Source organism: Coffea arabica, chromosome 3c (assembly GCF_036785885.1).
Source record: "Coffea arabica cultivar ET-39 chromosome 3c, Coffea Arabica ET-39 HiFi, whole genome shotgun sequence".
NCBI classification, from domain to species: Eukaryota; Viridiplantae; Streptophyta; class Magnoliopsida; order Gentianales; family Rubiaceae; genus Coffea; species Coffea arabica.
This window is the reverse complement of record NC_092314.1, coordinates 42560993-42575841: the sequence shown is the minus strand read 5'-3', so window position 1 is coordinate 42575841 and position 14849 is coordinate 42560993. Positions and strand designations below refer to the sequence as shown.

At 32.8% G+C, this 14849-nt stretch overlaps 2 protein-coding genes across 2 annotated transcripts; both read left to right on the top strand.

Moving 5' to 3' along the window:
• The first annotated feature begins 1821 nt into the window (after nucleotides 1–1821).
• LOC113736003 (putative UPF0481 protein At3g02645) lies at nucleotides 1822–3390 on the top strand. The gene has a single exon (XM_027262959.1). It carries the CDS (start codon nucleotides 1822–1824, stop codon nucleotides 3388–3390), a length of 1569 nt encoding a protein of 522 aa, XP_027118760.1.
• Nucleotides 3391–9316: 5926 nt separating this feature from the next.
• On the top strand, nucleotides 9317–10516 carry LOC113736002 (probable glutathione S-transferase). The gene is made up of 2 exons (XM_027262958.2): nucleotides 9317–9648; nucleotides 10134–10516. The coding sequence occupies exons 1-2, from the start codon at nucleotides 9331–9333 to the stop codon at nucleotides 10509–10511; spliced, it is 696 nt and encodes a 231-aa protein (XP_027118759.1). The 5' UTR covers nucleotides 9317–9330; the 3' UTR covers nucleotides 10512–10516.
• Nucleotides 10517–14849: the final 4333 nt, after the last annotated feature.

The following is a 14849-nucleotide window of genomic DNA, read 5'->3' as shown; positions in this document are numbered from 1 at the left end:
AAATAAGTGTGAGCCAATCATTAAATTTCTTCAATATATGAGACTCACCTGTGTTGAGTTCCATCTATTTCAGCCAAAAAATAAACAAAGTGATCCGGTTATTAACTTATGAGAGTTTAATAAGTCAATTAACATGAAATTACAGTATAGTAAATAGGCATATCAATGGATCGGATCTTACCCAGATCCAACATAGACCTAGTATGCTTTGATAGGTTTTGGATTTAATTTCTCAAACCCAGACCCGTGTAGAAGAGTTGTGGGTTCATGTAGGATCTAATTTTCTATGATCTATCTCCAAATCCAAGCCCATGCCAGATCCTATTTAGATGCATGTACACACACACACACACACACACAATATTCTATGATTATTGGATCGAATTTAGTAAGACTTCATGATTTTTTTTCAATCTAATCCTAGTTGTCATTGTAATTAGTACAAACTTTTTCAAAAAAAAAAAAGGGACAAAAAGTTAAGGACAAGAAAATAAACAAAGTGATCCGGTTATTAACTTTTAAGAGTTTAATAATTCAATTAACATGAAATTACAGTATAGTGAACGAAATAAAACATCCAAATCAGCTTGGCTGCTGGTGACGCCTTCTGCTAGCTACTTTTTATGTGCATGCATGTACGTTCGTTATTTCATTGTTAATATTACCCTATTGTACGTACTACATATTGTGACAATTAACTTGAAACTTAACGAATTCCATTGAATAGACACAGAAATTGACAATATAACAGCCAGAAGAATGAAAGAGACAACATTTTGAAATCAACAAGTGGAGCATGTAAGAAAGTACAGGACCACCTTGACCATTTATTGGCAAATGATTCGTTTCCAATAACGAATAAGTGGGACATGCAAAATACGAATTTTTGTATCAATACAAAATCTACAACCTCATCTTAACTTAAAAGTTTGGCTGAAAGATAAGAGTTAATTAGTATAGAGTTGACAATGTATGTACATATATTCATATGTCATACTTTGAACGGTTATGAGAATGCAATTAACTTTACGATTACTTCATTCTTGTAATTTAAATACTCAGTCAACTGTGGTTTAAGGCACTTTTTTTAAGTGTATATTATGAACTACCTGCAGTTATTGTGACGAAATACTAAAGTTTTTCACAAGTTATAATTCTATATATATATATATATATATATATAAATCTAGCGGTCATGCAAAAAAATTAAATTTTTTTGAAAATTTGTATAGAACCTGTCCCAAGTAACTAGTAAAAAAGCTTATAATAACAAATAAAAAAAAAAAAAAAGCCAAACAAAAGAATATTCAAAAAACTTGACCCAAAAACTTTTCAATGATGCATTCTTGGGGTCAAACATTATATGGCCACACTTCGTCCAGATAACATACAAGTGGTGGAAAATAGATTTTAAAAAATCATACTAAGAAAAATGGGATTTTGTTTCCTATATGTGTACATCTGCTTTGTTCAAATATCCCTATCCAAATTAAGTCAAGACAAGCCAACAATTTCTTCTTAAAAGCAATATATATATATATATATATATATATATATATATGATGCCAACAACTTGGAGAAAATATTTCTGAGAAATTTCTGCTCTGGCGGCTTATTGCCCAAAATTCCCAATATATATATATGATGCCAACAACTTGGAGAAAATATTTCTGAGAAATTTCTGCTCTGGCGGCTTATTGCCCAAAATTCCCATTCTCAACACCCATATAAATTTCAAGGTTTAGCAAACTACAACAACCCCAAAAAGGTCATCAAAAATTCAAAAACAGTACCTCCCAACTTTGTCCATTTTCTTCCACAATGTATAACTCATTTTTCAGTTCAAGCACAAGTGAGCAAAGATGGGTGGATCAATTCAACAAGCATTTCATCATATATATTGGCAACAGACCTTCCATCTTTAGAGTCCCCAGCAAAGTATTGGAGACAAAGCCAGAAGCCTATGTCCCTCGGCAATTAGGCTTAGGAGCATATCATCATTTTCGGCCCGAGCTCGATGATGACATGGAGAGCAAAAAGCTTGAGCAGATCAAGAAATTCTTGAAGCCTGAGCAGTACAACAATTTCAAAAACTTAATTGTCGATGAGGTGAAAGAACTCGAGCAGCCTATACGCGCATGCTACAACAATTACGTGGATCTTGATCGCGATACTTTGGCTTGGATCATGGCTATTGATGGTACATACTTACTTTACCTGTTAAGCACTTCTAAATCTATTAACAGGCGTTTATCTGATGATGTACTGAAGCTTGAGAATCAAATCCCGGCAATTGTGTTGAAGAAAATCAACAATGTTTTACGTGTAACTAAAGGCGATGAGATCAACTCGAGTAAACCATTGTTTTCAGAGTTTCACAACTTCTACAATACACAATCTCCCCTTGAATTGTGCAGTGAAAGTCAGATTGACCTTGATCATGCCACTAGTAATCATCTTTTAGATTCTTTGTATCAGTTGACAATGAAGAATTGGAATTTGCCTGATTTTGTATTTAGCCCAAGTAAAAACACACAAGAAAATGCTGGATCATCAGCAATTCAGTTATCTTTGGGGCAAAGTGGAAACCAACCATTGAATCCTTCTCAGAGCTCGACCACAACCATAGGCCTTACGGAGTCATTGATCCCCACTGACGAAGAACCCAATCAATTACTTCAGCAAGCTGCAACTCTCTTAGCTAATTTAACAGGGCAAAAGCCCCTTATGCTGATGGCAAAGTTGCCACTGCACGAGGGAATGGAGCTTTTCAATCTTTTCAAGAAGGTTATCCCAGTTAACACTGTGGAGGAAATCAAAATTCCTTCAGTGACACAACTACATCAAATTACCAGAATAGACTTCCGAAAATGGACACAGCAGGGCATTGGAATTAAGTACAATGAGGGTGAAAACGTACTTTACCTACCCATCATGAAGTTGAACACTAATTCAGAAGTGATTTTGAGAAATCTCAAGGCCTATGAAGAAGCCTCAGCCAGCCCTGGTTCAAGTATCAAATTTTCAGAATATTTGGATTTTATGTGTGGCATAATTGATACTGCTAAGGATGTGAAATTTTTGAAGGAAAGGGCAATTATAGATAGCAAAATGGGAAATCAAGAAATTGCTGATTTATTTAATGGGATACAAAAATCCAGTAGGTCAGATGAGCAGAAGGATGGAATAGAATTGACCATTGATGAATTGAATAGAGGATATGATGATTCATTCAGGATCAAAATTTGGACTTTTCTGAGGCAACATTTTAGACCATCAGAAGTTTGTGTCAGAATTTTTCTTTACGTATTAATAGTGGTGCTGCTAGCTTTTCAAGCTTTTTGCGATGTCTATGGCTGCAGTTCTCGCTGGTTTGGCAAGAAGTCATAGCATCTTTGAGCCTGCTTCTTTCTCTTATAGAAATTTTTTTATTGCCTTTTCCCACCTTGGTATTTTATTATCCTTTTCTTGTATTTTGGTTATAGGTTGTGAATGGACAGTTTCCTTGGCAGTTTCTGTTACTGGCACAAAAAAAGGTTGTAAACGGTTTCTGTTAATAAGGGTCGAGTACACAACGCTTCAAAACCTCTATCTCCAAATTACTTCTGTTCCGTTTGTCTCGTGTTTAAGAGCTGTCATGCGTATTGATGCATTGATAACTCAAAATAAATTAATACAAACTCAATCAAAAAGTGAAAGGTTTGCTTGAGTTATCAATGCAATCAAAACACGTAACAACTATGTAAACACAGGATAGACAGGTAATTTCAGGACAAACGATTCCAAGCGAGTACACAACAAATAACACCCTCCCCTCCCCCCCCCCCCCCCCAAAAAATTATAAGTTTGGCGTTTAGCAGCTTGATTTCTTAATCTTTCTTCTGAATGGCAAATCTTTAAGTTCAATTCTTTAACTAGATTTTTATATATATAAAAGCATAACTTCATTGCCATAAATCTGCGCTCATAGCTGAACATCCAATAACGTGCCACAAATATGTCAACATAAATTTAATTCTAGGGAGAATTACAATTTTGGTCTCTAATGTTTGGTTGATGTTCTAAATTAGTTCCTAATGTTTCAACCAAAGCAAATGTGGCCCTTAGAGTTTCTAATTTTATGCAAGTTTAGGACAATTAACGACAAATTACAAAATATGACAATCAAATCAAATTGGAGTTAGTCAAAAGTTTTAATTTTGCATTTTTGGTCCATAATTTTTGAAATTTTGATCAATATGGTCCTTTTATGTTTCAAATGGTTATATTTAAGGTTTTCAAAGAAGTAAAATATTAACTAAAATGCATGATAAATGTGTTCTAAAATCCTATAAAAATTGCTAAAAACACTTCACATTGACGCAACACAATCTTTTAGCCTAAAAAACATTTCTTTGTAGAATTAAGTACAATTGAATAATGATACATGGATAATATCTTAAAAAATTAATGAAACATAGAGAATCCTAATTTTTAGTATATAACTTTATTCTAACACTATTATATAAATAATAGCATGATTTGTGGAGGTAGGCTTCAATCGGTTATGGTTAAGATTCATGATTACATTAATGTGTAAAAGTAATTACCGTGTGAAGTACAAAGAGACCTTCTCGCAAAGCCAATTGAAAAGACTGCTTGCTGTTTTTTCTTATCTTTCCTTCTAAATTAAGTATTTCAATAATAAAATTTAATATGTGTGTGTGTGTATGTATATTCACCTACAACATTGATTATATTAAAGTATTTAAACAATTATATAAAATATCTACTCATTTGAGACTTAATTGATAACTAATTGAAATGCCAAAAAAATCTAAAAGGAAAAATTGTTTTTCAATCACCTTAATTTACATATAGTTGCATTTTAAGGGATATTAAATTGAGTGCTTAATTATCAATATAAGTGAAATTGGTAAAATCCATTTTCAATTGATTATTGATATGATTAGATATATTTTGCAAAATTTGAGATCAACTATACAAAAGATAAGAAATATATTAGAAATTAGTAATATAACTAATGAAATAAAGAAACAAAAAATGAAGAAGAAAGGTTTATTTTTTTTTTCATACTTTTTGATAATAAAATTTTTAGTAAATATGGCACATTTTCAACACAATTCATATTTAGTTTCATCCTAAAACCCTCAATGTTACTATTCCAAACTTAAGGGACTATAATGATTTGAATTACAAACTTTGAAGACTCAAAATACAAATTCAAAAATAGTTGACTAACGGAAATATGATTTTGACCGTTAGGAATGGTTGAATTTCTGTCAATTGTCTTAAATCTACTGAAAATTAAAAATTTTGGAGACCACATTTATTTTGGTTAAACATTAGGGTCCAATTCAGCATATAGGCCGAACATTGGGAATCAAAACTGCATTTCTCTCGTAATTCTTTAACCAATAAGGTATGAACATTGCACGTCCCGAGCATTTTTGGGTGAACTTTGAGACCTACTATTTTTCACGCCCATTTTCAAGTCTTGAACTTTTCCATTTATTAAAGTATTTCTCAAGATTTTATTAGGCCCATATTTTAAGTGCCAGCCCTTTTTCAAATTCAAGTAATTTTTCAGCAGACTAAAGAGCAACTACCTGAAGAAACTTGTCCAACCAAATTAACAAGACAACATCATTCTACTTGCATTTCACAAGTCCCAACCAATCAAATCAAAAAAAAAAAAAAAGGCATGAGGCCTAAAAGGCCCCTTAACCATCTAAACTTCAACGCATTACAAAGCCCAAAAATATTTGTAAGACCAAAAAGGAACATGCACAAGAGTAGAAAAGCTCAGTGAAACAGCTCCATCCCACAGAAGTTGAGGAAGAAATTGATTCAACTATGGTGGTTTCTTCATCCACCCCAGTTGGTATATCTTTCTCCCTCTTTATTGCTAGGGGTGGCAATCGGGTCCAAATCAGATTGGCGGGTTGGATTGAAACCTGGATATAACAGAAAATCTGCTGACCCGAACCTGACCCGTCAACTCGAAACTGGGTCAGGATACCTGACCCGAGCTCAAAATATTCGGGTTGACGGGTCGACCCAAATGACCCAAAACTTAATTTTAATTTATTAATTTATCATTGTAATTTCTAATAAAACTAATTTTGCACAAGACTAATTACATAATCAAGTAATAAAATTTAAATAAATAATCCCAAACCAAATCTAAAATAAATTAAAACACCGTAAAAGTGTTTTATCACAAATCAAATATAAAATAAATTAAAACAATATAAAAGTAAAAAATAATATATTATATTATTTGTCCAAATATAATAATTTCAACTTCACACAAGTTAAATAAATTCATTTAAGATTAAGTGATTAATACCTTTGGAAAAAAACGAATAACTTAGTTTAGTTAGATAAAATAATTTTTTATATTTATAAAATTATTTTTAATTCGTAAACGGGTTATCGGGTTGACCTGAATTTGACCCGTTTTCTTTTCGAATTCGATCCGATTTTGACCCGAACCCGCGAAACCTCAAATAAAACCCATTAATTTTATGTTAGATTCGTGTCATGTTTTTAGGTCATATCAGAAATTGCCACCCCTACTCTCCTTGTCACGTACTCAGGATTAACATATTGAATGGTACATTTTTTTGCTAAGAAAGGAAAGGATGAAGCAATGATCAGCTGGGGAAAAAAATTATTGTAGAACTTTGCCATTCTTTACTTTCCTTCCTTTTTTTTTCCTTTTTTTTTGGACTTTCTTGTTTTTGCGTTGCCTATCATTTTGTTTTCTTTTTCTAATCTACATTTTAGTGATTTATATTTTAAAAACTAAAGTTTTCTTTATTATTGTTGTTTATCAACATAAGTAGATAAAATGCTAATTGGATTCAGCCCGATTCCTTCGTCATTCTCGTCCTAGCATGTGGGTTGAAGGTGTTATGTTGTTCGCGCATCGCGCTTTGGTTTCCAATCTCGTGTTTCTCTACTTCGACCTCCCACTTGACGATTAAAAAAGGCGTTATTGTTTGGGCATTGCGCTTAGGTTTCCTACGCTTCCCATATGCCCCTGTTTCCTTGTTTCTGTGCTTCTGCTGCTTTCGCTTTCTTCCCACAAGTTCCCTACAGAATTTGATAGACACTATGGGAGGAAATGAGCCAAAGAAGGTAGTTGTCCTATTGTCCTACTTTCTGCACTGCATTTGTCTATTAGCTGAAATAGGTATCTGACCAGTGGACACTAGAGAAAACTAGTACAAAATTAGTTAATCATATTCCCTACCACAAATTAAAATTTTAACCGTATATCTTAAGTATTTTTAATGCATGATTTAGTCGTAGATTAGGTCTAGTTATGATTAATAGTACCAAAGGGTAATGAAAAAAAATTGGGATTGTGGAACTAGTGCTCAATGAGCATTTTACTTGTTTCTACGCAATTAAATCTCAGGAACAATAATGAACCCCTATAGTTCCCTTGTTTGGTTAACTCTGAAGATCAACTAGATGTGGTAAAACTTTTTTTACATTTAGGTATTTCACCTTATTCATTCACAAGCTTGATCCCATGAGCAAAAGCGTGAATGATTCATGATTAAGCACGAAGAGGTTGTGCCCATATAGAGGTAGAAATTTTTTAGGAAAGAGTGGTTAATCTGTATTCAGACAAGAAAAAGGTAGATTAGAATTTCTAATCAAAACAATGGGAACAAAAACTGATTCTTTGCAATGTTTTGAAAGGTCAAAAAGCTAATTACATGCTTTTGCATCACGACATATTAATTAAGCCACAACCTGAGGAAATACTCAGCAATCATCAACGAGATGAATGATTTAATTCTTGGTTCAAGTTTAAGCTAGAAACGCTGGGTTGATCGGGTCAGGAAAGAGCTCAAGATAGACATTGACATCCCTCATTGTGCTTTTGGAGTTCCCAAAAGTTCAGGTGACACAAAACTAGAAGCTTATGTCCCTCAGCGAATTGGTATAGGAACCTATCATAGTTTGCGCCTAGAGCATTATTGAATGCAGAAACAGAAGATTGCTGTAGCAAAAAAGTCTGTTCAGCCAGAAATACTTGATAATTTTGAAGAACTTTGATTAATAAGCTGAAAACGATTGAGCCCTCCATCCGAGCATGCTATAACAGGGACCTGGACCTTAATGGTGATACTTTAGCATGGATAATGGCAATTGATGGTATGTATTTGCTTCAGTTTTTGAGTGCCTATGAGTGTAGTAATTCAGGGAATGAAGTTGATTCTGCTTTTGAGAGATTGACAAAGGATAACTTAATGCCCGAGAACCAAATTCCAGCCCTTGTACTCGAGGAAATCCAGAGGGCTCTCATGTTCCCTGATTAACTTAAGCACAGCTATCTATCCTCTGTACATCTTTGCCATTGCATCTTCAGGTTTAAAATTTTGGCAATCATAGTATTGGTTTTTTAATTGACCATCTATAAATTATATACTGGAGTAATTCTATCCAATTACATGGTTCTAGTAAATTAACAAAATAATCTGTTGAAATTTGTTTAGTGAAAGGGCTTATTAGCTAAGTTTTTTTTTTTTAATCTCTGCATCAAGAAACTGATTGAACTGAGTTTCCTCGAGATCTATTTTACATCCAAATTCATAAAACGAATGCAACTTCACTAGCATAGATGCTAAGTCTGAAATATTCATATTAACGAGTTGATAAGTAGTAATGCACATAGCAGGAGATAGATATTAGTGTCAAAGTTACTACTTTTATTTCAATTTTTATTTCTAGGAGGGGAACACAGGATTTAAGAAGCGGGGAAGTGATAGAGGAATTAGAACCCAGACCTCAAATTCCTAGATCTCAAGTCACCATTAAATTCTATGTCTGATTGCATTTTTCTGTTAAGCTCAAAACCATTCAAAACCAGTCTGTTGGCTGAGATCACTCGTGATCAAATGGAAGGAGCATTTTTACTAGTCAATTCAACATTGCAACTTGTCCAGCAATATCTGTCTCTCTACATAGAAGTATAAACAAAATTAAAGAATCATTTTTCGCCACGTAAACTAATCTACTAAAAATGAGAAAGTACGTATTGAAAATTTTTTTAGCATCTGCAATAGAATGAAACTTAAAATAATGGAAGATACTAGAAAAGGTCAATGCAAAGAAACAAAATCCAATTTGGGTGGTGATTCAGAAAAGTCCAAAATCAAGGTGATTTGTCCTTCATGTCATATATACCAGGGTTATATATTGCAACCTCTTGCCAAAATTCAAATTGATGACTTGTTCTTTTAGGAGTTCATATATACCAGGGTTGTATTTTGCAACTTCCGAATTTCCCAAGTCTGCAACTCTAAAATGGAAGAAGCTGGTGGGGTAAAGCTCTTCGGATTCTGGGTAAGCCCATTTGCTCAAAGGGTGAAGTGGGCACTGAAGCTAAAAGGCATTCAGTATGAATACATAGAAGAAGATAAATACAATAAGAGCCCTTTGCTGTTGAAATTGAACCCTGTTTATGGAAAGGTTCCTGTTCTTGTTCACAATGGAAAGCCAATTTCAGAATCCATAATCATTCTTGAATACATTGATGAGGTGTGGAAACAGGCTCCCCTGTTGCCTCAAGATCCTTATGAAAGAGCCCAAGCACACTTTTGGGCTAAATTTGCTGAAGAGAAGGTATTGATTACTTATTTATTACTGGCAACTTGTTCCTTAGACGTGCCTTATTAAATTCTAACGAAGGCATTTTCCTGTAAAAGATATGCATGAAGTTTATTGAATTATTATTGCTTAATCTTGTCTGCATGAACAATATCAATATACATATACTAACAGATTTGAATACATAACAATTAGCCTCAATTACTTAGACTACACGGTCTACTAGCATATTTGTAGACCTCACGAGGCTTGTTGTACAAACTTTCAATATAGTTCTAATATTTTAACCATTTTATTGCAACATTTCCAAATTTTTCTTTTCCTTATTTAACAGGTTATGTTTGAAGTATTTGATTGAACCTCTCTATACTATACTCTATTACCGATTTGTTTTACAAAGTGGCTCCTATTGTGGCCTAAATTTGTGCGGTAGCATTAAAATCTGATAACCCCTTATTTCGGTTTCAAGCCTAATTTCATGGCTGTTGTGTGATGTCCAGGTTAGACAATCTGTGGTGGAAGCTATGTGTTCTAGTGGTGATGAAAAGCAGAAGGCAGTAAAATTAGCAGTGGAGGCGTTTGAAGAGTTTGAAAAGGAGCTAAAACGAAGAGGGACAAAGTTCTTTGGAGGGGAAACAATTGGTTTTGTGGATATTGTAGCTGGCTGTATTTCTTATCAACTGCCCGTGCATGAGGAAGTTGGATCCCTCAAGATTCTTGACTCATCAAAGTTCCCAGCCATTTCTGAGTGGACCAGAAATTTTCTCAACCATCCACTGATTAATGAAGGTTTACCACAAAAAGATCAGATGTTTGCTTATTACTCCAAACGTAGCAAAGAAATAGCTTATCAGAAAATGTCTCACAAGACTGTTTAGGAAAAGTTGAATCATTTCCAGAGATTTCTGGCCGTGTTTTGTCCATTGGAATAAGACAATGTCCTATGTGTTGTAACACATTACCCTACTACTAGATTAATGATGTATTATTGTATTTTAATCTGTGTATATTGTCTATTATTTTATTTTAATCCGTACTTCATTGTTTTGTATAATATATTACAATAAAATGATACGTTATGATGTGATTGGGAATATAAATTAAGCCACTATTGGCGTGAAATATATTCTTGTACAAATATATTGGTGAAAACGAGTATTGAACTTGTAATTAGTAGTTATTTTCTCCTTTTTCTTTTCATAATGTTGTTTGGTCCAAGTATTAACGGGATGTATTGGTGGGTGGTACCAGAATACATTAGTAGTTTAATTGCCATGCGCTTTCTCATATGAGACCCCCCGGTCTCCACAAACAAAAAAAGGACGAAATAGTATGCAGGTTTTTTTTTTTTTTGGGTGCTGGATTAACTGAAAATATATGGAAGCAACATATAGGACAGGTAAATGCCAAAACAAAAACTCAATCCAATCGAATTAGAAATTTTTTTTACCCTTAATGTCCAAAGTAAAAAGTAAATATTGCATAAAATGGTCAAAAGCATAAATATTATAATTGTGATGTCGTCATGCATGATGCGTCTCCATGAGCCTAAATGGTCAAATATGACGATTACAGTCTTAGCTCTTCCAACAAGACTATTCAATACCAGTACCCAACTATTGCAAGACTACAATTCTAATTGGAAGAGAATCAGGCCGGAAGTGAAGCTCTTGGGATTTTGGGTGAGCCCATATGCTCTAAGGGTGAAGTGGGCACTGAAATTAAAAGGATTAGAGTATGGATACATTGAACACTCTTGAAGCTGAGTCCTGTTCATGAACAAGTTCCTGTGCTAGCTCATGATTGAAAACCAATATCAGAGTCAATTGTGATCCGAGAATTTACTGATGTAAGTGTGGAAACAGTCGTCCTTTGGATTGGCTCAGATGGTCTTGAAATAATTTACTTAGATCTCGAAATGGTGTGTTTGAGTCACCTCTTTATACCTTGTGTATCTTTGGAGGGCGGGCGCACAAGCGCAAAGAGATTAGTTTGACACAAAGATTTAAAAAAAAAAAAAAAAAGTGTGGAATCAGTCTTTTTTTGCCTCAACATCCTTATGAAAGAGCCAATTCTCGCTTCTGGGTTAGATTTGCTGCGGAAAAGGTAACCTGTTTGCATGATGTCTTTGATGATTACTAGAATAACTTCCTTTGTTTGCAACTTAATTTTTTTGATGAAAATCATTTTCAACCTTAGACCAACTCTATTATACTAACTTAATTTGCAACCAAAACTAACTTGCCACTTGATTGATCAATGTAATTGCAAACCAGTTGTCATAATCTGTATCAGATTTTTTATCTGGCAAACAAATATTGTCGTATTTGGAATGTTAATTATCTACTACTTAAAGCATTAGTCCTTTTTCATTAACAGTTTGTTAATTATCAAATTTAGAATATTAAAGACAGCACTATCGTCCGCTATCTTTCATTGTGATAAGCATATAATTTCCAGGCCAAAAGAAAAAAAATTCCAATTAAGATTTGCATTTCAACAAAAATGTTGTATTTTGAGTATGTAAGCACTTGAAATGCATCATTTTAAATACGATTGGATGAAGAAGGATGTTGTCTGGATGTAAGGAACTATTTGTTCAATTTTCCCTTTTAGGATTTTCTATCTTTTCTCTTTCTACATTCCTTACTATGCCTTTGATTCTCTTCATGTTCATGGCTTACTTTGTATGACATATTATGAGTTAGAAGTTCCCCTCTTATGCAATGAAAATTAATAACTTATTAGGCTTTCAGGATCCTGTTTAATGTTAATAAAAATTTGATGCATCTAAGTCTAAATATTATAATGCTTTAGAACTTCTTTCAAACAAATACTAAATATCTTGCTCTACCAGCTGACCAATTTCTTTTCTTTTTCTTTTTTTATTCGGATGAATACTGATTCATCAACTTAAAATGTACCAAAAGATAGTCCTTTTCTTTTGGCAAATAAACAATTATAGTAAAACAATTGTAATAATGTATTTCTAAAAAATTAGCCAAAGTAAAAGAAAAAAAAGGAGAAAGGAAAACAAAATATTCTAAAATATTCGCTGGGCTTCAAGAAATTTTTATATGGATCTTCAAGATAGCAGTGTTTGTTAGGGAGAAACGCTTTGAGAGAAACCATCAAAGAACCTAATATGTAAGTAGGCATGTCAATGGGTTGGATTTTATCCAAATCCAATCTAGACCCAATATATTTGGATAGAATTTGGATTTAATTTCTCAAATCCAGACCCTACCCAGATCCAGACCATATGAGAGAGTCATGGGTTTAGATAGGGTCTGATTTTCTAGAATTCATATCCAAATCCAAATTCATATTAGATCTTATCCAAACTCATATATATTTAATTAAATAATATATATTAGAAAATTTATAAAATAATATAATATTTTATGGCTATTGGATCGAATAAAATAAGATTTTATGGCATCAGAATCTGCATTTAGTGTTGGTGGTTGGGTGATTGATGAGACTCTACCAAATTGCTTCTAGATGTGATTGAAACATTAGTGGCAACTAATGATTGGATTGAATTAAAGAAAAAATGAGTAAGTGTTTATAAATCTTCTTATTCTATTTTATATTTGCTATCAGTCCTTAATCAAATGATTTTTATTTCATTCACTATTTTAGTGCTGGATTGCAAGATATCTACCAACATTGAGGTTTAAATAAGAAAAAGAGGTACAAAATTATATTTTTTTAATAAGACTAGATATTTATATATATTATGATTGTTTTCTTTTTTAAAAACTAATCCTAGTTGTCATTATAATTCGTACAAATTTTTTCAAGAAAAGGTAAAAAGTTAAAGGCAAACAAATGAAATATTGATGTGGATGCAGTTAAATTTTTAAAAACATATAGAAGTAGTCAATAATAATTATTTCTTTGAGTTCAAAATATTGCATTCAATTTGTTGAATGTTAATTTTATTATTTGAAAACAAAAATTGGATGGTATTTCTATTATATATGTACTTTATATATTTTTAATACATTTTTACTTTAGTATTTTTAGAAAATGCCTATGGATGCTTATTGGATACCCAGATCCTTATGGATCTGGGTATGGACTTACTTTTTCAGACTCAAAAGGGTCTGGATCTAACTAAATAAAATGGGTCTGGATCTGAATCAAAGCGATCTCACTCAGACGTTACTCATTGACATGCCTATATGTAAATTAGGAATCCAACTCTAATCTAAAAGATTAAACTATTAGCTTTCGGATCCTTACTTACATATTAACTGCTTTTTCTTCATCTCTCAAATCAGTGTGAGACATAATCCTTTACTGATAAACCTAACAAATCTCTCCCTTCATGAGTAGCCCCTTACATTGAACCTTTGATACCACTTGTTAGGATCCAAGTACAGAACAAACAACTATTGATATATCAAGTACATAACTATTTAATGACAAACAAGTCATAAGCATAAAAGGTAAAACGATACACGATATTTAACGTAGTTCAGTCTACGTCAATGGAGAGAAATCCATTATTTATAAAAAATCCCTATACAAGAATACAATTTGAACCCAAATTCAATCCTTAAATACCATTTCTCATCTCTTAAGAATCTTCTCTCACTCCATGTATAAAACTACATGTCGCCTTTGTGTGTCTCTTGTATGCCTTTTGTATAATATATCAACCCATCTATTTATAAAGTATATTATTTGACCAAGAACCAAATAACAACAGAAAACTAATACTAATTTTTAGATTGGTTCGGAATAGAAAATAACTTCTAATTTCTAAATAAAATAGAAAATTTTTTGGATACTATTTCAAGTAACTAAAACCAATTAAAAAACTAGTTACTTATACATAAAACAAAAAAATCTGCCTAAAAGAAATTAAACCAATTTCCGAACAAATCTCTATCTTAATGAATATTTCTTTTAACAATTATTTGTTTTCAACTACCAAATAATATGGTACCGAATTACATATCCGAACCAATACAGTTCTGATATCGAATTGATTCAATTGACAAATGAACATATGTAGTTACCCTGAGTCTAACCTTCTGTTCACTCGGGAGAAGATATCTCAATACACCATCTCCCTTCGCAAGATTTCTTCTTACCACCACTTGCAACTCGAGATCCCTTTTTGTGAGCTCTATTTTTAACTATTCAGACAACCAAGTGGTAAAATCACCATATGTATTCCCATCTTCAAGACTGTCTCACCA

Excerpts from the sequence above, each read along its gene's own strand:
- LOC113736003 (XM_027262959.1), top strand. The coding sequence starts at position 1,822 with ATGTATAACTCATTTTTCAGTTCAAGCACAAGTGAGCAAAGATGGGTG.
- LOC113736002 (XM_027262958.2), top strand. The coding sequence starts at position 9,331 with ATGGAAGAAGCTGGTGGGGTAAAGCTCTTCGGATTCTGGGTAAGCCCA. Across the intron at positions 9,649-10,133 it reads CTAAATTTGCTGAAGAGAAG|GTTAGACAATCTGTGGTGGA; the intron begins GTATTGATTACT and ends TGTGATGTCCAG.